The following is a 27,644-nucleotide window of genomic DNA, read 5'->3' on the forward strand; positions in this document are numbered from 1 at the left end:
GAGACATTTTTACAATACTCTTTGTGGAGTACTTGAAATACTCTTTATTCAGCATTTTAACTAACCTTTTTTTTTTTTTTTCATTTAACTTTTAAACTACCTATATCAGTTTCCTAGGGCTGTCATAACAAAGTATTAGAAGCTAGGTGCTTAACACAGGAAGAAATTTATTCTTTCACAGTTCTGGATCTGAGAAATCTGAGATCAAGGTGTAAGTGGAAGCAGGATTTCTATGAAGTCTCAAAGGCAGGCTCTTTCCTTTCCTCTTCCAGCTTCTGGTGGCCACAGGCATCCCTTGGCTTGCAGTAGCATAACTGCAGTATCTCTGCCTCCATCTTTTGTGGTCAGTTTCCCTCTCTGTATCTCCATCTTCACATGCCATTCTCCTCAATGGATGTGTCTATGTAAGGGCAAAGTCAGATTAAGTGTGACTACCATCTTACCTAATTGAAACTGCAGTGTGACCTCATCTTAACTAATTATACCTGTAATAACCCTATTTCCAAATAAAGCCACATTCTGGTGTACAGGATATCAGCCTGTGTCTTTGGGGGACATAGTTGAGCTGGTAGCATCATCCTATGAGATTCGCACTATTTTCTCTATTTGCTAATATTTCTAGTTTAACCTCTCTTTTATTTTCTTAAAGATGATCATTTCAGTGCACTTATTATTATTATAAAGATAGTTTGCTTTGTTAAGTCCACCACTGTGTGGTAGAAAGAAAAAGGGCTTTGGAGTCAGACCTTGTGGGAACCCCAACCCCTTTACCAGGATGGTTATTTTGAGGAAGAGATGAAAAGATGATTTGAAGTAAAGCATGGTAACTTGTTGCAAGCGACAAGCTGTGGAACCTTGGAGAATTTACTTAACCTTGCTGTACTTTACTTTCTACCTCTGCAAAATGGGACTAACAGGAATGTTGGATGACTTAATAGAGCTCAAGTTTCTAGAGCACTGCCTGGTAGAGAATGAATGTTCTAGGAAGGTTAGATACTGTCATAATTATTATCATTACTGTGATTTATACTATTCTTGAAAAAAAATATTTCCCCCCTCTTCTATTATTGGAAAACAATTCTAAAGAGGAAGAGGAATTTGTGCTTATAGAGTCTAAAGGAGAAAAAGGAAAGAATTAAAAATAGTACTTCCTAACCAAGTCTGTTTGAGCCTAGAGGTTTAAAATTATTAAAATTTCCATGAAACAGTATAATAAAATTGTATCTATCACTCTTACGTCTAAACTGAATAATAAATTATCCCAAGGTGGTGTGGTTTAAAACAATGCACATTTCTTTCTTTCTTTTTTTTAATTTAAACTCAATTTAGTTAAAATATAGTGTATTATTCGTTTCAGGGGTAGAATTTAGTGATTCATCAGTTGCCTATAACACCCAGTGCTCATTACTTCAAGTGCCTTCCTTAATGCCCATCACCCACTTACACCATCTCCCCAACCCACTCCCCTCCAGCAACCCTCTACTTGTTTCCTAGAGTCAGGAGTTTCTTATGGTTTGCCTCCCTCTCTGTTTTCATCTTATTTTGTGGTTCTGTCCCTTCCCCTACGTTCATGAAACAAAACAACACACGTTTCTTATTTAACAGACCCTGTGAGTCAGAATCTGAGCACAGCCTGGCTGGATCCCCTACTTCACAATCTCTCATAAGACTTATGAGAGGTGGGGGCGCCCGGGTGGCTCCGTGGGTTAAAGCCTCTGCCTTCAGCTCAGGTTATGATCCCAGCGTCCTGGGATCGAGCTGCGCGTGGGTCTCTCTGCTCAGTGGGGAACCTACTTCCTCCTCTTTCTCTGCCTGTGTTGATTGTAGGATTCAGTTCGTCAAGGATTGTTAGACTGAAGGGCTCTCTTTCTGCCTTTTGGCTGGAGTCTTTGAATGATTCCTTGACACATGGAGCACTCCATGAGAGCCTGTTTCAGCAAAGTAAGAGAGAGTCTGAGGAAGACAGAAGTCACAGTCTTTTGAAACCTAGTCACAGAGTGATATCCCTTATTGTCCTCTTCTGTTGGGTAAAAGCAAGTTACTCAAGTGGAAGAGATTATAATAGGTCATGCATATTAGGAGATAAAATTGTTCCAGGCCATTCTTAGAGGCCCCATCCCTCCCACCTGCCTTCCATCTTCCACACTTTCCTTTCCTCCCTCCTTCAATCTTTTATTCTTGTATCTCCCTATCTACCGTCTGTCTGTCTGTTATTAGTCTACTTTCTGCTGAAATTCTGACTCTGATCTACGTATGCCATACTCAATACCTGTCTATTTCTTAATCTGGCTTTTACCCAGGACATGGTATGTGTTCAATAGATGTTTGAATTCAATTTAAATTTACAGCATAAAAGAGTACGTAAAGAGTCAACTTTATCTGTTATCTTGATATAACCATTACATTGGTTATCTTCATATAAATATAAACATTTATAAGGTTCTCCTTTAATCTGTTCATGCATACTTATGACCAAGTTGGGTATCTTCTTTTTTTTTTTTTTGAAAGATTTTATTTATTTATTTGACAGCGAGGGAGAGCAAGCAGGGGTGTGGCACACAGAGGGAGAAGGAGAAACGGGCCCCCTACTGAACAGGGAGCAGGACTCAGAGCTTCATCCCAGGACCCTGGGATCATGACCTGAGCTGAAGGCAGATGCTTAACCGACTGAGCCACCCAGGCACCCCCAAATATTTTTCTAATAAATATCAATTTTTATATTTATTTAATATAGGAAAATGTTTGAAATCACTTTTTTCTGGCCGTCATAGTTGTCAGATTGGCTTACATAAGACTTCCGCAGGTTGACACGCCCATTATTGAACATTTAACCATCACAAAAAAGGCTGCATAAATGTTCTTGTGCAGGGAGGATTTTTTTTTTTTAATTTTGTTGAACTGATATGGAAACAGCTGGTTCAGAATTTTGAAACGTTATTTCAATATCATATGCATTTCTGTGTGTTGGCCACACCCACTTTCTAATAGTTTGAACTAGCGCATGTAGTCCAAGGGTGGCAGTAATCAAACACGGACCAAGTAGGTGCTGGATAAATGTTAGTAGCATTCGAAGAACATTTCCTGTGTAGTGTCATTAGCCTCAACTCAACAGGGTTGAGGGTTGCTGGGAAATTTCCCATGGGCCTTATTTCTGCTAAGTCTCATATCTCATCCCCATTCCAGATTACCTGCTAAGCTCGTCTCAAGGATTTCATTCACCTTTCTGATTATGGTGGCTGCCATTGCCCACGGCATCCATTGGTATCTTTAAGACTGGGTAGCAGCAGACAAAGAGACAGTCTCCTTTTCCCAAACCCCTCCCCCATCTCTACCTTTTATATTCTTCTCATGTCACTGCTAACTATTATTCTAATTTATTTTTACAAAAGTGGGAACATTTGATTGCTATTTTAAAAAATGTAAACATAATACGAGTGAAAATGCATTTAGAAAAAAGCATCAGAGCAGTACATACTATAGATATGAAGAATTCCTCCTCATCCCCAGCAATAACTGCCTTACTGATTTTGTGTAATCCTCTGGCAGCCCTCTCTTCTCTGTATTTTATTGAGAAAAGTGCACATGCAAGGAGAGAAAATGGTATGGTGGATCCCTGTGTGACCATCACCCTGCAATAATTATTGTCAATCGTTTGCTGATTTTGTTTCACTATCCCTCACTCCCAATTTGTTTTTTGTTGCTGAAGGCTTTTAAAATAAATCCCAGGTATCCTATCACTCCTCCTTTAAATACCTCAGTATTTATCTCCAACAGACAATTATTTTTTAGCATAATCTCTCAGCATCATTATCACAACTAGCAATTCACTCTAATGCCCTTAAATTGCATATATACGCAATTATATGCATATATATGCATATAAATTGCATATATATATATATATATATATATATATATATATATATATAGGTGTCTTTAAATAAGGATCAAAATGTCTATGTGTTGTACTAGGTCTCCTTAGTCTGTAATAGCCACATCTAAAATTTTGCCCATGCCATTATTAGTTGAAGACATTGACTCATTTGTTCTTTACAATTGTCTACTTTGCATATTTAGCCAATGGCTCCCTCTTTGTGTTAATTTGTACTCTTCTCCTAGGATTCATCACTTTTTTTGTTCCATGGACCCATTTTGTAGAATGATGAAGACTATAGACCCACTTATATTAGCATAATTTTTTTTAAATTCATAAAATTAAGTTCAGGGAGTCTACAGAAGAAAAACTATATCAAGTTAGAGTTATCAAAATGTTTTTAAGAACATATCTGTTGTGTTATATATGTTATTATTAATTATTAATGATAAGATCCAGTGGAAAATCTAGCAACTTGTAATTGCTAAGTAGTATGGAATGTAAGTATTTAGAAATATTTATATTTCTAAATATTTAGAAAAAATTATAATTTATAGCAACTGTAATGTGATAAAAATGTAGGTGACAAAGTCCTAGGAAGTGGTACAGTGCTATAGTTCATTGTCTGCATTCATAATTTAAGGAAATGCTAAATCACATTTCAGGATACTTAAAATAAAGATATATTGTTTTCCCTATACAAGTTCACAGACCCTTGAATTTTATCCATGGACCCAATGAACATCAGCATTCAGGCCACGCTGTGTGTGTCCTCTGGCATCATATTAAGGTACTTAGTTGTCTGGTTTACTATTTTAAGTGATACTAGGATTGATCAGCAGGTCAGGTAGTATAAGTCTGATCCACTGATTAGACATTTTTCCATCAACCTTTCTCCTAATGGAGAGAACCTCTCCTAAAGGCTCTAGGATTCATTGATGATAGTTGTCTAGATCTCTTGTTTTATTAGAGCTTGCAAAATGGCAGTTTCCTAATTTTGTCATTCTTTCTGCCTGCGGATTTGCCCTCAAGAAAAAGGTAGTTATCCTGAAATCCAAGTCACAGGATTAAAGCCTGATTAACTCAATTTTCAGATAATGACCTAGTTTCCTCGCCATCCCCAATGGTGATCAATAGGCTTTGTTTGCTTTTTGGTTTGGGGTTTTGGGTTTGGCTTTTGGTTTTGGTGTGAAGTACATTGTGAAACTTACTTATTTGATCTATTTCAATCAATTGCAGTCATTATTCTCTTTGATGTTCAGTTTATTCAATGTTAGGCCAATGTGAGCCCCTCTAGATGGGCTTCTATGTCCTTTTGAAATGACCACATTAGTCTTTGGCAGATCTCTCTTTTTGGCACGGCAAGATGTCCCAGGCTCAGCTTGTACCATACCTATTCCAGAGTTGGACTAAGGAATTTTTCCAAGAATCTTTTGTGTCTCTTAGTGGGAAATGGTATTTCAAAACAAGAGTCTGGGCATAAGAATATTATTGCTATTAGATTGCCATTATTTCTAGGTCTTTTCAGTGGAAAGAACTATGAAACATTTATTTTTTTAAATGATAAAAATGAATTATGAGTTTATATGATTTCCAATTGACATTTCAGTGTACAAAATTTTCCTTACCTTCTTTGACTTTATACCTGGGGTAGTTAGTTGCTTTTTACCCTTCTGATTTTAGTTCCTAAAGTAAAGTAATGGCTTGTTTGCTCTAGTCCACAATCTATACAAATAGTTTCATAACAACCATACCGATATTATGGCTAGCAATAAATCCATTACATTTAGTCTTAAGATTTATTTGCAGATCATTTTTTCCCCCTTTCGAATATTTCTCCCTAAACATCTGCAATCAAATACTGCATTTTAAAGCCACTTAAAATAATTATTTTCTCTGTGTAGTTATGCCAACATATTGATATATAGCTAGTTTTTCCCCTCGGTTTGCATATAATTCAATGATTGTTTTTGTCTTTCTTGATTTAAAAAATGTATAATAGTTTACGTGAGTCCAAACTAAAACTTATAATAAAGATTCACTTAAAAAAAAAAACAAAAAAATCTTTGGCTTCTATCTTTGTCTCCTTGACCCTATTTCCTTGCTCCCTCTGTGGTTATCTTTTTTTTTTTTTTTAGTTTTGATTAATTGTTTATTGTATCTATCTATCTAATTTGTATATGGATGACATATACATATTATATAGAAACCTATTCATATAATATACATATATTTATATTCCTTTCTTGTACAAAAGAAAGCACTATAAACACTGCTCTGTACTTTGCTTTTTGCATTTAATTGAAATATATTTGTGATTACTCCGTATTACATATAAAGATCGTCCTAATTCCCTTTTAAGTACATGGACTCCACTCTGTGGATACACCATAGTTTTTCAACCAATTACCTATTGATTGTCCATAGATTCTTATTTTAAGGTTTTTATTGCTAATCAGTATGATATAATGGGCATAAGTAACAGAAATTGCACTTTAAATTCTCAGAATTTGTAACTGTCTAGCCCTGTCTCTAATAGTCTAGCAGATTGGATGCAGCTTAAGATAGTGGAAAAGTGCTTGCAAGTAAGACAGATCAGAATGGCTTGACGTCCAGTTCACTCCAACCCCTGATTTCATCTCTGTGAGCTTCCATTTCTTCACCCCTAAGAAGTAGTAAGGGGTGTGCCTGGGTTAAGCATCGGACTCCTGATCTTAGCTCAGGTCTAGAGTTCAGATCTTAGGGTTGTGAGTTCCAGCCCTGTATTGGACTTCTTAAAATAAATGCGTGTAAGCGTGAATGAATGAATGAATGAATGATGATAAGGAAACCTACCTCTCAATGTTGTTAGGACTAGTACAGGAGACGAAGTTTGCAAAACAAATAGAACATCTGACCTGGAATATATCCCCGTAAAACATAGCTATTATTAATATTAGCAATATTCCTTATTCCTCAGCAATGAGACAGGGAGTCCCTAATGGGTCTTAGCCCTTTACTGGTATTTTGTTTTATATTTTTGATGGGTGTGCTCATTTGACAGCTACAGCACGGAGGGATGCCAACGGGAGAAGTAACCCACTTTGAATCTGTTCTTCAAAAGCACTGTCTGTCAATATGTTTAAAGATGATCTTTTAATTTAAATATTACAATTTCAGTGGAAATAAAGAGTTAGAAGTAGGACAACAAGACTAGAGTGTCCTAGGAAGTGACTAGAGAGTTTAAGTTTGTTTTCTGTTGTCTCTTCACACCAAATCCTCCAACTGACCCCACCCAAGGTCACACCCTCCTTGATGTTCACATCTGGCGACCTCCCACGAGCCTTAGGATGGCCTGGCATGCCTGGTTGGCTTGACTTCTGCATCGAGGTCATGCCCAAGCAGGGTAATCTGGGAGTCTCCATCTGAAGCAGGTTATTGACGTCCCACAGAGACCTCCAATTCCCTGAGCTCTGCCCTGGAATGATTCCTTTTGAGCATTTCATCCTTCACCTGTAACCTAAGAAGCTCCTGGAAGAAGGAGAAAGGAATTGAGGAAGAACTAATCTCAGAATACTCCTGGAGGCGACACGTTCTGAGCAGCGTTTTTAAGAAAGAGGGATGATGGGATCCCAGTAGATGAAGGCAGGCCTCCTGTTAATGATGCCTCTGTGTTCCATGGGACAGAAAAGAGGCTTTGGAGTCATCCTGAATATGTAGTGGACTTCGGCCGAAGGCTGTCACCTCTCAGAACCTGTTTTCTCACTTGTAAAATATGGCTATAAAATTATATTCCTTGTCCAAAGCACGGTTATGAGGAGCCAGTGAGATTCATAATGTCTTGTGCTTGACAAAGATGAATAAAAGCTCAGGAAACGTGAATTTCCTTTCTACCTTTTCCCCTTTTCAAGCACTTATCCCACCACATCTTAAAAATATAACTAGGTTACGGTGCCTGGGTAGCTCATCCAGTTAAATGTCTGACTCTTAGTTTTGGCTCAGGTGATGATATATCAGTGTTGTGAGCCTGAACCCCACGTGGGGCTCCACACACGGGGCTTGGACTCTGCTTGGGGTTCATTCTCTCTCTCTCTCTCTACCTCCATCTCTGCCCTTCCCCCTGCTCCCTCTCTTTCAGTCTCTTTCTCGCTCTCTAATAAAATAAAATAAAACATAAAATTAGGCTGTTATGAATACAATAAGAACTGAAATTTCTTACTGTATTCATTATCTCAAATTCTAAGAACTTTGCATTAGTATTGGTGATACTAGCCTTACTTTGCACGTAATAGGGCAGAGGCTTTGAGAGCTTGTTATACGCAGGGCCTCGGCTAACCCGTAACTTAGCTTTTGTATAAATTAGGAAGTACTGCTCCTCCACTTGGATTCGATCCTATGGGCACAGGCACGACTAGTGGGGCAAGGCTGGATTCAGTCCCCACTCGCCCCCTTGCCCCATCACTGTTGTGCGGTACACAGCTTGCATAGCTATACCCAGAGTCCCTGGTCTCATGGCAAAATTCCACTTAGATTTGTCTTACATTCAGACCACATCCTTTCCAATGTTTCCTGGGAGTTCACTTCTTCCTGCTTCTTATAGGATCCAGCTCCACTGATTATCTTTTCTCTGTGTCTTATCTCCAGTCTCTCCCTTCTCCTCCTCTTCTGGGTTTTTGTTCCTAGGGGATACACTGAATCAGGTCTCTGTACTTGGGTGCCAGTAGGAGTGGAACAAATCACTGTTCCTAATTCCACCCTTTCAGCACACCCCCCCCCCCCCCCCAACCAGTGCCTGGCTCCAAACCTGGCACTGAATAGACCTTCTTAGCAAATGCTTGTTCATAACCCTCATAGTCATTACGCTAGGCTTCCTTGTATGGAAGCCAAACCCTTACCTGTTCTACCCACTGTCCTTGAAGCCTAGAAAGTTACTTTGCACGCTGTAATCATTCTTTGGCATTCTTCCCCCCCCCCCAAGAGCAGTCATCTTAAGCAGGCACTAGAGGGCAGCAGGAGATCACACATGGCCTTTTTTCTTTCTTTCTTTCTTCTTACTATTTTTTTTTTCTTTTTCCAGTTTCTCGTTACCCGCAGCAGCCCACCTAATCTCACTAGAGACAGGAATAAATGATAAACTTCGGTGCAAACTAGTCCCTTAACATCAAGAAGATAAAAGTCGGGGAGGGGAGGGGTATGCCTGGTTATGCCTTAGTCTGTGAGAAGTCCCACTTCTGGGTCCCCTGTGCTATACTGGGATTCTTCACTCTGCCCTTTACTTTCTTTAAGACAAATACAACAGAGCCATGCTGGTGTGTTAGTACTTAAAAAAAAAAAATCATCCAAAGAATTCTAATTTGCAAACAAATGACATCAGCCACTACTATGGGGTACTAGGCAGTATCCAGGGGTCCCTCTCCCTGCCAGGCAGAGAGTATGACTTTCTGAATATTTAACTGCTTCCCCAGAGATTTAACAGCTTTCGCTAGAAATAGGTAAGGTTATATTGTCGCTTGTAAGGTGATACTACGTCACTTTGAGCCTCAGTCTCCTCATCTGTAAAAGGGGGCAATGATCCCTACTTTGTAGCGTGACGGCAAGAACCGTATGAGATCAGACTTCTCAGACGCAGGTAGGGCTGCGTCTTTTACTGCCACTCAGAGCAGTTCAATGAGGAATTAGTGTCCCTGTTTTACAAATGAGGAAACCAAGTTTGGAGAGGTAGCGGCTTGCCCAGAAGGTTCCTAAATCAGGTAGGCTTAACTCAGTAGCTCTGGATTTAAGTGTGCAGTTCTACCTTTGTCTACTGAATTGTCTACCTTGGTCTGCTGTGTTCCACTAGTTAGGAAGTGGGTAGTTTGAGGAGGAATTCCTGACTGTGGTTAAATCACCAGCAGGTAACCAGGGAACATTTACAGATCCAGACTTGCATAAGAATTGAATAATGCTGAGGTGAAGACCAAGGGCTAGAACAGATAATTCCTTTAATTTACATTCAGTTAGCCAACTTATAGCTCACCATTAGTTTCAGATACAGTGTTCAATAAATTATCAGTTGCATATAATACCCAGTGGTCATCACATTATGTACCCCCCTTAATGCTCATCACCCAGTTACCCCATCCCCCCAACCACCTCCCCTTCTGCAACCCTGTTTGTTTCCTAGAGTTAAGAGTCTCTCATGGCTTTTCTCCCTCTCTGATGACTTCCCATTCTATTTTCCCTCACCTCCTGTACGGTCCTCTGCCCTGTTTCTTACATTCCACATATGAGTGAAATCATATGATAATTGTTTTTCTCTTATTAACCTATTTTGCTCAGCATAATACCCTCCAGTTCCATCCACATTGATGTAAATGGTAAATATCCATTCTTTCTGATGTCTGAGCAATAGTCCCATGTATGTGTGTGTGTGTGTGTGTGTGTGTGTGTGTGATTTCTCATTTGTAAAATATTCCTCATTTGTAAAATAGGGACACTAATTCCTCATTGAACTGTTCTGAGTGGCAGATAAAAGATGCAGCCCTAGCTGGTTTACACCTATGATCTCATGTGGTTCTTGCTATTGTATAGCAAATATATATTTTTGCTATTTGATATATATACATATATATATATCATATATATGTCATATCTATATCTATATCTATATCTATATCTATATCTATATCTATATCTATATCTATAGATAGATATATCACATCTTTTTTATCCAGTCATCTGTTGATGGACATCTGAGCTCTTTCCATAGTTTGGCTCATGTGGACATTGGTGCTATGAATATTGGGGTGCAGGTGCCCTTTTGGATCACTTCATTTGTATCTTTGGGGCAAATACCCAATGGTGCAATTGCAGGGTCATAGGGAAGCTCTGTTTTTAATGTCTTGAGGACCCTCCATGCTGTTTTCCAGAGTGGCTGCCCCAGCTTGCATTCCCCCCAACAGTGCAGGAGGCTCCCCTTTCTCCGCATCCTAGGAGGCTCCCCTTTCTCCGCAGTCTCGCCATCCTTGCCTCCCATCCTTGTTGTTTCCTGTCCTGTTAATTTTAGCCGTTCTGACTAGTGATTGTGATTTTGATTTGTATTTCCCTGATGCCAAGTGAAGTGGAGTATTTTTTCACATGTCTTTTGGCTATTTGTGTGTCTTCTTTGGAGAAATGTCTGCTCACGTCTTCTACCCATTTCTTGACTGGATTATTTGTCTTTTGGATTGCTGAGTTTGGTAAGTGCTTTATAGTTCTTGGATACTAGCCCTTTATCTGATATGTCATTTATGAATATCTTCTCCCATTCCTTTTAGTTTTGTTGACTGTTTCCTTTCCTGTGCAGAAGCTTTTTATCTTGATGAAGTCCCAATAGTTCATTTTTACTTTTTTTTTTTTTTTGGCCTTGCCTTTGGAGACTTATCTAGTAAGAAGTTGCTGTGGCCAAGGTCGAAAAGGTTGTTGCGTGTGTTCTTCTCTAGAATTTTAATGGATTCCTGTCTCACATTGAGGTCCTTCATCCATTTTGATTTTAATGTTTGTGTATGGTGTAAGAAACGGGTCCGATTTCATTCTTCCTTATCTGGCTGTCCAGTTTTCCCGGCACCCTTTATTGAAGAGACCATCCTTTTTCCATTGGCGATTCTTTCCTACTCTGTTAAAGATTAGTTGGCCATAGAGTAGAACAAACGATTCTTTTTTTTTTAAGATTTTATTTATTTATTTGACAGACAGAGATCACAAGTAGGCAGAGAGGCAGGCAGAGAGAGAGGAGGAAACAGGCTCCCTGCTGAGCAAAGAGCCCTATGCAGGGCTCAATCCCAGGACCCTGGATTGTGACCTGAACCGAAGGCAGAGGCTTTAAAGCAGTGAGCAACCCAAGTGCCCCAGAACAAATGATTCTGTTGATGCTCTGGACACCCTAGAATTTGTAAATTCCTCATTGGTTCTGTTTCTCATTGATCCTCCAAATATTCCAAGATATAGATACAAACATTATCAACGTTTTTCAGATGAGAAGAGGTTAAGTCACTTGTCCAAGGTCACCCACCTGGCAATGGAAGAGGTGAAATTTAAACCCAGGCAAGTCACTGTACTAGAGTTGCCCTTCTGCAATCAGGCTTATTAACTTGTGTACTTGGGAGGGAAGCTGTGAATTAGGCTAGATCAGGAGATCAGTTGTCCTAGGATTTAGCAGTTTTGTAGACTTGTCTTCTTCTTCTTCTTCTTCTTTAAAAAGATTTTACTTATTTATTTGACAGAGAGAGACATCACAAGTAGGCAGAGAGGCAGGCTGAGAGGGAGGGGGAAGCAGGCTCCCTGCTGAGCAGAGAGCCCAAAGCAGGGCTCAATCCTAGGACCCTGAGATCATGACCTGAGCCGAAGGCAGAGGCTTTAACCCACTGAGCCACCCAGGCACCCCGACCTGTCTTCTTTTTAGAGTCTCCACTGTTGCCCTCCCTTCCATGCCTTAAATATGCCTGCACATGTGTGCACGTGCACCCTCCACCCCCACATACACACTTATCTGTACTGAGACACATAAACCTTATCAGAAGCCACTTGAGACTGTCCCACATTTCCTGGCATCAGGAGTTCATGCACCTTGTCAGGGCATTAATCTTAGCATGACTGTCAGGTAGGGGGCGGGCTTGAGCACCTCAGATAGAGCGTCCAAATAACATGAAGTGCGTAGCTCTGAGTCTGGGTCTGATGCTTAGGAGGAGAAATGCAGTTTCAGGATGGGAAGCCGCCTAGACTTAACAGAGCTGTCCCATATGGAACGGGAGGCCTAAAAACATAGTAAGTTTTACATCATTAGAAGTTTCCAAGAAGAAGTTAGAGGATGATTTGGTGCTGAAGGAAACATTAGGTGGGATTTCTGAGTAGGTGACCTTTAAAAGCCTTTTACCCCTGAGATGCTTTAGCCCATTGGAAAGGGGTGGGGGAGCCTGGAGGTGGTGTCTGGGAGTGGCAGGAACAGAGAAAGGCCAAGTGTTTGCAACAGAGACAGCTCATTGTGCAAGAGTGAGAATTAGTGCTACAAGCTATCATTTCTACATCAGTAAAGTAAGGTTAAGACCATCTACCTTTGAGGCTATGGTGATAAATTGAGAGAGTGAGTTTGAAGTCTCATAAGTGTTACAGGAATGGAAAGGATTCAAGAGCAAGAGGCTCATGTCCATCTATTCCTTAATTCAGATATTTACCTGCAAGCCATCTACTCTACATCAGAGAGTAAACCTGTGCTGGGATGCAAATGATCGCTTAGAACAGGCCAAGGTCCTCACTTTAATGGAACTTACAGTTTCATTGGGAAGAGAGATACTGATTGAACTAGCCCATTAAAAGAAAAAGTGAGAGAAGCACACATAGCAAGTTCTCCGAGAGGCAATCTTGAGGCTCCTTCCAATAGACCGGGATTAGAAGGTAGCATGTCCTACGTGTCTCACCTGGGGTGCTGGAAACCCTAAACAGGAACTCACTGCCTGCCTCAGACAAATCTCTCCTAAATCCCTCCTGCCTATTCTCTGACCTTGTTTTATTTCCTTGTTCTGGCTGAGGTTTTGGGAGTTATGAAACCAGTTAGGATTCATCTCCTTTGTAAGTTCTGCATATTGGGGCTCGGTTTGGGGATTTCATTTCTATTCCATCTTGGTGTCTCAGTGGAAATTTCAGTTGTAACATCCTGTCACAACAGTGGGACTAAGAATTATAACTACCGCAGCAGCAACAACAGCAACAACTAATGGGGATCGAGTGCCTAACCCTCGCCAGGCTCCTTATCTGATCCGCACAAGAACTTACTCAGTCGGGTTGGTGCCGTGAGTTACGAAGGGTGCACTGACGATGCAGGACCTTGACTCTCAGGCTGGGAAGTTTGGATTGGACCCTGCACAGGGGCAGACCTCGCTGATGGCCTCTCAGCTGGCTACTTTCCCTTTGTTAAGGATATCTGTGTGGGTCGTTGAGTCAGGCCTCAGAGCAGTTGCTTTACAGTAAGTTCGCCTAAGAAATGATCCCATCTCAGCAATTCCTGGGAGGCCATGGCTGTAATAAAGGCCATTCTTTATGATATAAAAGTCTCACCCTCTTTCCCCCACCCTTAACGTTTCTAATTTGAGCCCCTCTGGTCCCTGTGGAGCCTTTAAATGCTTCAAGTGCAAGCCTATTGCCAAGGCAAGCCTGTCTGACTTGGGAGGCAGCGCCCTGCACTGTTGCCGAATATTGAACAAACATTCGCACAGCTTTGGCTCTCCCAGGAGCCCTTAGTCTGCTGCCTTTGTTTTGTTTTCTGGATGAGGGCAAGCGGTGCCATCACCTCCTGCCGGAAAGCCCTGGCTGCCCTCCCAACAAGGAGTTGTCACTTCAACTGAGGCTGCCTTTTTTTTTTTTTTTTTTTTTTTTTTTTGGTGGCAACAAAATAATACCCAGCAGGAATTTGGGAGGAGAAAAAAGAGAGTTCAGTTGGCAGGTTCTCAAATGAATGGGTTGTAGTGTCATTGGAACTGAATTGGGCTTAAAACCAGACATGATCCTATTTTGGAAGCATTGTTCAGAGGGATGGGGAATGTGAACAGAGGATAAGTCTCTTCAAAAATGCTCTTTATCCTTGCCTGTTAAAGACAGCCTGTTTTAACTGAACTCTCCCATCCCCTCAATGGCAAGGGCCTATGTGAAAACCCAGAGGAGATCAGAACAACTGGCAAATTGATCAGCTATTCATCTGTAAACCTTCCCATTGAGAAAGCTAATTTTACTTTGGGAAGAAGTTGTCACTTGATTACAAGCCATCAATTAATTGTCAGTCTTGAAATTCACAAAGCTTGGCTCTTAGACTTATCAATGCTCTGATAAGATAGCTTGGTGATCAGGGTCTTTAAATATATATCCAACAAATATTTACTAAAACTATTACTGAAAGCTTAACATGTTCCAGGTTCTGTGTACAATGGATATGGAAATCAGCACAACTAATACTGTCTTTGTCCTCTTAGAGTTTATAGTCTGAAGACATTGAGAGATGATGGATAGAACAGAACAGTATGCTACAAGATTTTTTAATATGAAGCCCTATATAGGTTGGTGGCATGGGGATGGAGTTCAGGGAAGCCTTTTCTGAAGAACTGGCAATTGAACTAAAGATGACTTTAGGCACAGAGTGAGGTTGGATCAGAAATAATTAACTTTCACAATTGTGATGTCTACAGAGGAATAATTAATGGAATGGTTAATGGTTTTCCCTGTTGTAACTCCCATCCAGACCATAATTTAAGCATGATACAATCTTTACAAAAAGGATCATTGTTATTAAATGCTTGGAAGATAGACATAAATCTATTTCTTTGTTTAGGTCTCAGGTTCTTCAACTGTTGAGCAATGGTGTTAGACCAGGTGACTCTCAAGTGTCCTCCTTTTGCAAAACCAGCCCTAAGTTCAGCTATGAGTTCTAGATTGCTACCGCAAGGCAGTTGGCAGCCTAGACTATGGGCTTTTAACACAATTGAATTGATAGACTGAAAAAAAAAGATTTATTGGGAAAAAAAACAGAACAGCAAAGATCTATAGCCTGTTTTTTTGTTAAATGGCTAGTTATATCTTTAACCCCGTAGCTATGAATGTTTGTTTGATCAAGGGAATTTTTACTCCCAGCACCACATTCCATTCCCAATTAAATTATATGCATATGGCAAGATGCTGTGAGAAGTAGGCCGTCTATGTTTTAAAATATGAGATTGAAATAGTAGTGTAAGTGATAAATTGGCTAACAGAAGAGATTGGGACTGTGTGCCGAAAGGAACACTAACTCAACATACGACCTTGGAAGGTCTTTCTTTGGGACACTATTTCCCCTTGTTCAAAACAGGAGGGTGGATGGAATGGGAGAAGATATTTGCAAATCACACTACAGACAAAGGGCTGATATCCAAGATCTATAAAGAACTCCTCAAACTCAATACCCCCCAAACAGATAATCATGTCAAAAAAATGGGCAGAAGACATGAACAGACACTTCTCCAATGAAGACATACAAATGGCTAGCAGACAGATGAAAAAATGTTCATCATCATTAGCTATCAGGGAAATTAAGATACCACTTTACACCAGTTAGAATGACAAAGAATAACAAGGCAAGAAACAATAAATGTTGGAGAGGATGTGGGAAAGGGGAACACTCTTACACTTTTGGTGGGAATGCAAGTTGGTACAGCCACTTTGGAAACAGTGTGGAGATACCTCAAAAAATTAAAAATAGAGCTATCCTATGACCCTGCAATTGCAGGGTAAAAAGAAGGGCCATCTGTACTCCAGTGTTCATAGCAGCAATGGCCACAATTGCCAAACTGTGGAAAGAGCCAAGATGCTCTTCAGCAGATGAATGCATAAAGAAGATGTGATCCATATATGCAATGGAATATTACTCAGCCATCAGAAGGGATGAATACCCAACTTTTGCATCAACATGGATGGGACTGGAGGAGATTATGCTGAGTGAGATAAGTCAAGCAGAGAAAGCCAATTATCATGTGGTTTCACTTACATGTGGAACGTAAGGAATAACATGGAGGACATTAGGAGAAGGAAAGGAAAAGTGAATTGGGGAAATTATAGGGGGGAGATGAACCATGAGAGACTATGGACTCTGAGAGACAAACTGAGGGTTTTAGAGGGGAGGGGAGTGGAGGGATGGGTGAGCCTGGTGGTGGGTATTAAGGAGGATATGTATCGCGTGGAGTACTGGGTGTTATACATAAACAATGAATCTTGGAACACTGAAAAAAAAATTTTTTTAATGGGAGGGTTTTTTCAGAGCAGCATTTCCAAATATATGCTTTTTCAATAGTTTTTGAAAGATGGTTTAAGGAGAAAATGCCCCGCCCTATTTTTTCTTATTGGAGATTCACAATTTAAGTGTATCAATGGCCTAATTGATTCCAGTGTTTTTACTTTAATCCATTATATTGCCACATTCCTGTGTGACCAAAGATAGATTTTCCTTCTGAGACTCCGTTGCCCCAGCTATAACCTGGGCCTGGAGCACAGGTCCCCAAACTTATTCAGGTAGCAAATATTTTAGCCTTTGTGGGCTATAGCATCTTTTTTGCAACTACCCAATTGTGCCATCATAGTCATACACAATACATAAATGAATGAAGATGCCAGTATTCCAATAAAAATTTATTTACAAAAAAAGGCAGAAGGCTGGATTTGACTCATGGACCAGTTAATTTACTGACGTCTGGGTCAGAGTGTGAGTTAACTGCCCCCCTAATGTCCTTGCAGCTCTGACTGCCCTCTGAGCTTCTCCCCTCAATGATTATTCTCTCCCAAGTTCGAAGTCACCCTTCTCCAAAACTATCCCTCCAGCCTGCCCTTCCAAAAGTCATCATCATCTTCTTCTTTCAACTTGTCTGAATGTAGGACTGTCTCTGTCTGCCCAGCTGCTGAGATGCCTTCTTCACAGCTTTGTTTTGTTTATCTTAGTAACTACCCTTCTTTAATCCCCCTGAAGGATTGGTTAGTTGGAATTTGCCTTGTCTTCCTCCCTCAGAGCCTTTGATCTGATGCTCATAAGCATTTGCTGACAGCCAGACAGAAAAGGTGGAGCCCAGATCCCAGGCCCGAGGGCCCAGAGAGTAATGAATGAAGGCTGCATTTATTTGTATTTCTAATTGGCAAGCCCATTTCCAGATCAGCTGCATGTCACTGCAAGCTGAGAGCTAGAGCAGGAGGTAACCCTACTTTTTTCTCTCAGGCCTTGGTGCCCAGGACCCCTGTTTCCACCGAGGCAGGAGCATGCCTTAACTTTACCAGCCTTGAAAGAAGCTGCTGTCTGGGCCAAGTTCTGCCCCTTATCACAGGCCCCCACCCCCGCCCCGTTTTGCCACTCAGATTATGCATTGCACAAGTTTGAGAATACCATTCAAACAGTGTTTGGTGCAAATGGAACTCTCTGGGTTGTACAAATCCCTTTGCTTTTCAAGCTTTTTTATATAGTCATACACCCTTCTCTTCTTACGAAGTCTTACATAGAAGGCCAGTCAATAAAAGAGATACAAGTAAAACTGCTTCATTGAAGGTGAAATGTGGGTTTCGAGTTCCATACACCCAGTTTCCCTCTTGCCCTCTGCAGTCATCTGTTGAAATGCTGCCTGGGATCCACAGAATTCCTCAGAAGGATTTCAGAACCTTTAGACTAGATCATGAATGTTATTCTAACTATTCAGGTTTCTATAATCTCCCTCTCTGATTGAGTCACAAGTACTTCCCTAGCACTATGCTAAACACTGAAGCAGGGGTTGGGGAGTGGGAAGCAGGAGTGGGAGACATGGTCCCATCTCCAAGAGTAGATTATATCACCGGAGAGGTCAGCAGAAAATGGGATGAGAAAAGAGCTTAACAAGATTAGGTCTTATAAACAGAAATACTTCATCAGAGAAGAAGGCCTAGAGCAAGGAGAGAAAAGACTTCCTGAAGAGGGTGACGATGGAATGGAGCACTGATGGGTGGTGAACCTTTGAAGAGGCAGAGGAGAAGAATAAGACAGGTGAGCAAAGACAGAAGTGGGAAATGCTGGTGGTATGGATCAAGAGAGACAGCACAAAATGGAGCATGGGTAATTAGATCTCAGCATGCACATGAAGAAGGCAGAAAAAGAAGTTTGAACAAGGGACAGATGAACTCAGACAGAAAGGGGAAATCATGAATGATTTTCCAGATAGGTCCACCTCCTTCTGTCTCATTTACCACTCATAACTGTTTTAGTGAGTATTATAACCCCATTTTACAGAATTAATCCTCACAGACCTTGGGGTATGAGGAGACCTTCCCAAGGTAGCTTACTATTATCAAGCAGAATTGGGATTTAAATGGAAATTGATTTTAGCTGGTGTTTCCCCCATCACATGAAACTTCATGGAAAATATAGGACTGGGGCAAGTTTTCAAAAGAAAGGTAGAATTTGTTTAAATCGACAGTAGATAGGAATTTCTTGTTGAGAAAATATCTTTGATTTGTTACATCTTGCAGGGTCCTTGAAGAGTCCTTTTATCTAACCAGTCAACTTTAAATATGGAAAAAGTGAGGCCCAGAGAAAGTAAGGGGCTGCTTAATAGGAAGAATAAAAAAAAGACACGATTCTGACATCTGAGTCATCAGGCCAGTGCTCTTTCCAAGACATCATGAGTAAACCACTCTATCATCTTTTTTCTTTTCCATGGGATACTACCTCCTTGGCACATTGGACCCTATGGGTTCAAGAGTCTGCCCTTTTGAACAATGTTGAATTCTCTCTCTCTCTCTAGAGACCACAGAGCTGGGCAGCAAGAAGGAACTCAAGTCCATGCCCTTCATCACCTACCTCTCAGGGCTGCTGACTGCCCAAATGCTGTCAGATGACCAGCTTATCTCAGGTGTGGAGATCCGCTGTGAGGAGAAAGGCCGTTGTCCATCTACCTGCCACCTTTGCCGCCGACCAGGCAAGGAGCAGCTGAGCCCCACACCAGTGCTGCTGGAAATCAACCGTGTGGTACCACTTTATACCCTGATCCAAGACAATGGTACCAAGGAGGTGAGTTCCCCTGATACAGCCACTAATTCACATCTAAGTACCAGTCTTCCTCCCTCTTGCCCTTGTGGGCCCTTTGTCCATTGGGATTGTCTTTCATCACCGCCATGGTGATGGCTGACATTTATTGATCCCTTAACATATTTTAAGTACATATATAGCTGTTATAACCAATAAATCCTCTAATCTCAATGGCTTAATATAATAGAAGTCATTTCTTGAAGTTATTTCTTATTATTTCTTGAAGTTATTACTCTGAGAAGGGGTTCAGAGACCCATATTATTCTATCCTGTGCCCTTATCAACCTGATGCTTCCACAGTTGCTGTGGAAGAAGAAAGTACATGCGAGATCATATGTGAGAAGTTTACGTGCACCAAGCCTGAAAGTGACAAATATCATTTCAGCTCCCTTCCACTGGGTCGAACTCAGTCATTGGGCACACCTGTCTGCAAACAAAAACAGGGAAATATATTTTATCTGATGGTCTGGGGAAGAAGATACATGGGTTTGTTAAAAGCCTAAAGGTCTCTGCCTCAATATTATACTTGGATTATCTCATTTAATCTTCCGTCCAGATCTGATTTATGTATAAATATTGGTTTAACGTATATGAAATTGCCAGCATTTGATCATTTTCCTATTTATAAAAAATGATAATTCCAGGGACCCCTGGGTGGTGCAGTTGTTTAACTGTTCAACTCTTGGTCTTGGCTCAGGTCATAATCTTGGGGTCATGAGATGGAGCCCCGTGTTAGGCTCTGAGCTCAGCAAGGAGTCTGCTAAACTCTCTCTCTGCTCCTCCCTGTGCACATGCTTGCTTGCTCTCTCTCTCTCTCTCTCAAATAAATACTTTTTTAAAAAATGGTAATTCCATATGGTTCATCCTAATGTCTTGTCCACTTTACAAGTGAGGAAACCTTGAGGATGTTTACTGATTTGCTCAAAGTTGGTGTGCTTCAGAGCCTAGGTGCTTCATTGTGAAATTATATCTCCTCTTTTTCCTCTTCCTGCATCCTTCATATCCCATGGCAGCATGTCTGGGCTTGAAGAGACCATATAAATGATTTGTTCACTGGTTTGCAAAATTGTATTCATGGAACACTTTTTCTAAATGCAGTCTTTCAGGAATCCCAATCCATAAAGCCAAGAATAGTGATGCCACTCCTTCAGTTAGGGAGTGGAAGGTGGGTAAAGCTTCTCTACTTTATCCCCAATCTTCCCTCTGCAGCAAATCTCTCATAGCCCTTGGCCCAAAGAAGATAGTCTGGTAGATCCCTGACCAATACCATCAGGCTGCTATGGATTATGCCTTCTACCATAGTGTTCTATTGGACTGAGTGCTAGAAGGTGGTAAATGGTCGGGTAGGGCTTTCTAGAGGAGAGAGGGGGATGAGAGTAAGGACCTGGGGAGAGTGTCAGGTAGATGACCAGAAGCAGAAGAGAACATGATCTGTACAAAGCCTGGAAGGCATCCCATGACTAAGATGAAGAGATAGAAGGAAAGCAGGGATGAGGCCAGAGAGGTCAGAAGGAACCTGCTCATATGGGTTATTGTAAACTACCTCATTGAATTTGGATCCCATTTGAAGGGCAGTGAGATGCTTAGGATATGCAGGACAGATTCGATAGGGTTAGATTCATGCAGCAGAAGGAGCCCTCTGAAAGTAGCCCAGATGACTGTCAGTAGGAGAGCAGTTAAATAAGTGCACAGTGGAATATACATGCAGTAGAATAATCTACAAGAGACAAAAACAAATGAACTAGAGTATCATTAAATATGAGATGAATGAACATAATATTAAATGAAGAATGTAAATCCCGAAGATACATTTTATATAGTGTGATACGATTTCCCCAGTTTTTTGTTTGTTTGTTTGTTTGTTTGTTTGTTTTAGTATATATAACTGATTATTAGGTACTATTAGAATATGACTTACAGGAGTGTCTGAGTGGCTCAATCCATTAAGCACCTGTCTTTTTTTTTAATTTTTAATTTTTTATAAACATATAATATATTTTTATACCCAGGGGTACAGGTCTGTGAATCGTCAGGTTTTACACACTTCACAGCACTCACCAAAGCACATACCCTCCCCAATGTCCATAACCCCACCCCCCTGCTCCCAACCCCCCTCCCCCCAGCAACCCTCAGTTTGTTTTGTGAGATTGAGAGTCACTTATGGTTTGTCTCCCTCCCAACCATTTCCCCTGTTTTAAATTAAAACAGATGCATGCCAAATACACTACATTTTTTGAATGAATACAGGTGCTATAAACTATTTAAAAAAGGAATCAAGGAAATGGTCAACATAGGATTCAGGATAATGACAGTCTTGAGTCGGGGAGGCCGGGCAATGGCATGAGGGAGCCCTCATCACATGGAGGTATCATGTTCCTACCCGGCATTTTGGGTGGTGGATTTGTGGGAGGTTTTTTTTTTTTTTTTTTGAAGTATTAAAATTAGCTAGTTAATGAACACAAAGTAGATGAATATATAAAGCCTACCCATGCATGGTGCTATAATGACCTTGAGTCACGAGCTAAGCCTCATGGATGATCTAATCCGATGCGTCAGAGGTCTCCGCGCTAACTAAAACAAAAAGTCAAATATGAATAAATCTCCCCGCTCTGGCTTCAGGGTGAGAGTTGACTGTGAAGATGCAAGTGTGGAAAGAGGGAGACCTGTGAGGAGGCTGTTGAAACTTCCAATGAATACCAAAGATTGTCTGACCAGTGTTCTGTTAGTGTGGATGAGCAAAGCCTCATGGTTAGCTGCATGGGGCCGAGCTCTCCAGGACTCGGTGGGGGAGGTTAATGAAAATCCTCATTTACTGCTTCAAAATCTTGGCCTAGTGCTGCCCTTCTGGGCCACACTCCTCTCATCTGTAATATGGCACCAGCCTAGCTAAGTCACAGGACTTTTGTGATGTGTTCTTGGCCCATGTGGTAGCAAGAGGAGTGGCGGTTCTCGTCCTCCTTGCGTAGGAGTCAGATTCCCCCATGTCTGGATTCCATGCCAGCTTCCTCGGCATGATCAAAACATCCATTTCTATGGAAATCCAGGGAGATGTTTTCAAGGCCACTTGGTGGGATGTTATCAGAAAAGCCCCAGTGTGAATGCAGTCACTAGATGTCACTGTTCTCCTTACGGGAGATTTGGAATTCTTAGAGCACTAGTCATTCATTCATTCATTCATTCATTCATTCATTCAGTATTTGTAAGAACTTACTATATGCCCGCTACTATGTCATGCCCTGAGAAGTGAAGTGGACAACGAGTAGACTTGGTCTTTATCTTCATAGAGTTTACAGACTTGTGGACCAGACAGGTATTAGTGAAACAATCACACAAATCAAGACAGACTGCAAGAGAAGGCCAGGTCAGTGGGTTGAAAAGCGTGTGTTAGGAGGTCTTGTGGAGTTAGGGTTGGTTTCTCTGAGGAAGTGTCATTTAAACTGAGTTTTGAGGGGTCAGGTACATAAATTAAAGTAGACTCTGGACTAGATTTGGCGGGGGTCGCGGGAGAGGGGGAGGAGCCAGAGCACAAGTAAGGTTGAAGACCCAACTCCTGCGAAGGCCTGAAGAGTGAGCAGGCATGGCCCATTTCCCTGAAAAACTGAGATCCCATGGGGCAGGGGCCAGACTAAAGGGCAGCTCCATGAGCAGTACTGAGGACCAAGAGGCAGGACCTGGCGAGGCAGAGCTGCAGAGGCTATGGAGGTGAGGAGTTTGGCCCCAGCAGTGGGAAGCCAGAGAAGAGTTTGGGCAGGTAGACAGGCAGGAGTGCCATCTTCTCGGCTACAGGCTGTCCTCCTCTTGGTCATCCCCACTCAGAAACGTTAGAGCTGGCTGATGAGCTGGCTTCCTTGAGGCTCCAGCTTCTACTCCCTGGCCCCAGATCCCAATGGTAGGTCCTTTTAAAGGTGCATGACAGCCTGGGGCTGTGCTACATTAGGCCTTTCCAGTAGAGCAAGGCTAAGGTAGGAGTGGGTGGGACAGGCCAACTGTAGGTGTGGAAATTATGTGGAGGAGGGCAATATGGCCGCTGAGTGAGGCTGGTGTGATGAGAAGGCGGCCACTGTCCCTGGGGTCATTGTTTTCTGCCTCCTCCCCAGACCCCATCACTCCTTCTCCCATGGCTCCTCCATGTCTTCTCATTTTTCTGAAGCCAGGGGTGGACACAAACACAAAAGTGGATGTGGATAAAAACACAAAAGAATCTTGGCCTGGGCTCTGACACTGAGACACAAGGCTGGGGCAAGTCTTTGTTTCCTGTGTGGGTTTTTCTTTTCCTATCTGAGAAGGCAGAGAGGCTGAGTGAGTTACTTTCTGAGTTTCCTGCAAGAGACTTTCTCTAAGTGGAAGCAGGCCGCTCAGGCTTTGTGCTCTACTTAGAATCCTGCTTCAGTCTCCTGTTCCCTGTGTGATGCTGAGTGATTTCTCCAAACCTCAGTTCCCACATCTGTGAAATGAGGTCCTTATGGAGATCAAATGAGTTCATGAATGCATAGTACCTGGCACATAGCATCTGATGGACAAACATTTTCTGTGACAATGATAAAAACGATGTTTATCTAAACTTGACCCTTCTTGGGGCACCTGGGTGGCTCAGTGGGTTAAAGCCTCTGCCTTCAGCTCAGGTCATGATCTCAGGGTCCTGGGATCAAGCCCCGCATCGGGCTCTCTGCTCGCAGGAGCTTGCTTCCGTCCCCCACCCCCACCCCCCGCCTGCCTCTCTGCCCACTTCTGGTCTCTATCTGTCAAATAAATAAATAAAATCTTAAAAAAAAATAAATAAACTTGACCCTTCTTTTTTAAATGAGTCCTTTGGTATGTCCTCTTCTAAGTAGTACTTAATAACTTTACAGATGCCCTAAGTGCTAGGGACATGACATTTTAGAGTAAGAGCTGTGTTTTTGCATGGGAAAGGTCACTGGTTAACCCAAAAGTGCAGATCATGAATGGAGGGATTATAAGAACATTTTCTTACTTTATAAACATTGCTGGAGTTCATATTCTGTTGGTAAGGGATACCGCAGATGGAGTTACACATGTGTAAAAGGATTTTCTTCTCCTACAGACCTCCTGATGCAGAATGGAACCATTTTTCTATGTAAAAATTCCTGACTCCTTGGGTTATTTGAGGTGCTCAGTCAACTTGAGTCCCATTTTACGGCATGGTTAGGGAGTGTTGGTGAGGGGTGTGACTTGCATGAGGTCTCTGAGGCAGGTCTGGCCTCTGATTCTGGACCAGGGTTAGAATGTGCTCTGGCTAGCCCTGGGGACCATGAGACACTAGATCCTTTAACAGTTGGGATCTCCTTGGGTCCATCTCCATAAATGCATGCAAGACAGGATGCCTTGTACCAGTCAGAAAGGAGCACTTCATTACATGTCATGCTGTGATTTAAAGAACAAGGAAAGCAGGAAAAAATTCTTTGTGATGGACAGTTTGATTAATACATAAACCTCCTCCTCCACCTGTTAAATGACCCCACATAGCCCAAAGCTATAGTGCAGCTAGTGCTTAATGTAGAAGACTTTGTGTGGCTATTAACTTAGCCTTTGGGTGAGGGAGAAGAAGAGGCTCCGGTAGGGGAGACAGGATGATGTCAAGGTGAAGAGCCAGACAGAGCTGGATTAGAAATTCATCTCTGCCATTGACTACTGGGTGACCTTACTTTTACTTATTTGTAGAGTACGCATATAAATCTCTATCCATGTTGGGGTTGGGAATTCTCTTAGGAAGAACTAGAGGATTGGGACACCTGGAATCTGAACTAGGTTCTGTCCTTGACTCTTATATGACATTGGACACAAATGCATTGTGTTTTGGTCTTTGTTTCTTTATCTGTATAATGAGAATTCTGGTCTCACTTTATCCCCTTACTATCTCTTGGTGCTGTGATAGGGTCAGACCTAACTTTTACCCTGAAAATAAGGGAAATATTTTGAGGTTAGAAGAGTCATCCTGTGACCTACAATTTATTTCCCATCCAGAGACAGTAACAGTTTTATCCTTAAATTAATATTAGGAACAGGAAGGTGTACTAGGGCAGTGACAACATTTATGAGTAAAAGGGGATATTAAAATCATATCCTATTTATTTTACAGACCAGCTTTTTTATTTTGCAAATAGTAGAAATAAGACCTAAACATGAGGAATGGTTTGCCCTTAGTCACAAAGCCAGTTCTGAATTTGAAGTAGTTAGGCACAGTTTTTGTCCTCAGCAGTGTCTTTCATCTCTCTTGAGAGTTAGTTTTCTCATCTGTAAAATGGGTAGTCATAACTTTCCCCACAGGGCTCTCGCACAGAAAGATTAAGACATCCAGACACCCTTTGCTAGTAACTTGAGGACTGTGAAATACTCTACAGATGGATTCTTTCCTAGTGCTCGGATCTCCTGACTTCCAGTCATGTGAGTTTTGTTTTGTTTTGTTTTTTCTTTTTCTTTTCATGCTGCTCTAGGAAGAGCCATGTATAATTTTGGTCTTGTTGTGGTTGTCTGACCTTCCAACAGATCCTCTCTCTCTGCCAGAAGGACTTGTTTGCTCTATTTACACTTCTTGGCTCTCACTGAGAAGAGAATTCCAAATGACTGCTCTTTGAAAAGAAATTAACAGCCAAGATCACCCCTCCCCCCACCGTGATTACCACCGCCACCGTCACCTCCACCATTATCACAAGCGCTGTCACCATTACTGTAACACCATTGCCACCATCTCCTGGCCTTGGGTGCTTGGTGTGTGCCAGATTCTGTGCTAGGAGACAGGATAGAGAAGGGGAATAAGACACAGATTGTGCCTTCAAGGAGCTCATAGTCTAGTGGATGAAGCAGAAGAGCCACATAAGTAACTATAATTACTTGCATATGTTACATGCATGCATGACTTATTTTCAAATAATACAATTGACATTCCAACAGTGTTAGGAAAGTGGGAGAAAGAAACTCAGAGAGAGTCTGGAAAAGATTCTTGGGGCAGGCAAGGTGGATATGGGCCCATCATGGAACAGCTTGAGGCAAGTCTGTTGATAAAGAGAATAATACCATCTACGAGATGAGATGCGTATCACAGGCCAAACACTGCGCCGAGGGCTTTACATGCTTTATCCCATTTAATCATCCAACACCTTATGAGGAAAGTACTATTATGATCTCTATTTAATAGACAAGGACACTGAGACTCAGAGAATCTTGAACCCAGTTCTATGAAGTTCCAAAGCTAGCCCGGGTCAGAGTTGGAAAGCTGTGACCCAGGGGTGAAATCCAGCATGCCACCTGTTTTTATAAATAACATTTATGAAATGTAGCTATGCATTTGCATATCATCTGTGGCTGTTTTTCTGCAACAACAGCAGGGTACAGTAAGAGCCACAGAACAGTATGGCACACAAATCCAAAAATATTTACTTTTGGTTCTTTACAAGAAAGTTTGACAAACCTTGGTCTAGACCAAGGAATATTGGAAAGGAAGGGGAAAGAAAGTTATGTCAAATACTATATGCCAAACATATAGAACAGAAGATCAAAACTCAACAGTTCCTGAATGCTAACTCTGTGCCTGGCATTTTTAAGGGCTTTGTGTGTATTAATATGCACTCTCTCTGTATCAGTAATATTTCACTCTATCCTCCTAACACATTTGAGTATGTATTTTAATGCCCATTTTACAAATTAGAAAGCAAAACCTGAGGCTTTACAGAGATAAGTAATTTATCTAAGATCACATAGCTAGTGACTTGTGTGGTCAGAATTCAAGCTTGGAATGACTGTCCCTAATGATTATGTGCAGGTTTTTATTGTTAAGAGAGAGAGTGTGTGTGCAAGTGGGGGTGGGGGAGCAGAGAGGGAGAGAGAATCTCAAGCAGGGTCCATGTTCAGTGCTGAGCCTGACTCAGGGCTCAATCTCATGACCCAGAGATCATGACCTGAGCTGAAATTGAGAGTGGGACACTTAACTGACTGAACCTCCCAGGTGCCTCTAAAGCTTATGTGTTTCATCAGTTTCTCTGTAGCACAAAGTCTGAGAAATTGGGAAGAGATCAAATTGGAAAAAATGATGTGCAGGGAACGGAGCTGTGGGCAGCTTTGAATGCTGCATCAAGGGAGTTGGGAACCATATAAACAATGGGGAGTCCACCTTCAAGATATGGATCAAAGGAAAGACATCACTAAATGTGACTTGGAAGGGCACCAGCTGACTCCGTCAGTGGAGCAGGCAACCCTTGATCTCAACTC

General features: G+C 41.5%; 1 protein-coding gene across 3 annotated transcripts in view; it reads left to right on the plus strand.

The window, feature by feature from the left end:
* Positions 1 to 27,644, plus strand: part of ASTN2 (astrotactin 2) — an 854,980-nt gene that overhangs the window by 655,789 nt on the left and 171,547 nt on the right. For all 3 annotated transcript variants that reach the window (XM_032307618.1, XM_032307619.1, XM_032307620.1), the window contains one exon: positions 19,138 to 19,403. In XM_032307618.1, the coding sequence (XP_032163509.1) occupies positions 19,138 to 19,403 (266 nt within the window). The remainder of the gene's footprint in view (positions 1 to 19,137; positions 19,404 to 27,644) is intronic.

This window comes from Mustela erminea, chromosome 12 (assembly GCF_009829155.1).
Source record: "Mustela erminea isolate mMusErm1 chromosome 12, mMusErm1.Pri, whole genome shotgun sequence".
In the NCBI taxonomy this organism is placed as follows: domain Eukaryota; kingdom Metazoa; phylum Chordata; class Mammalia; order Carnivora; family Mustelidae; genus Mustela; species Mustela erminea.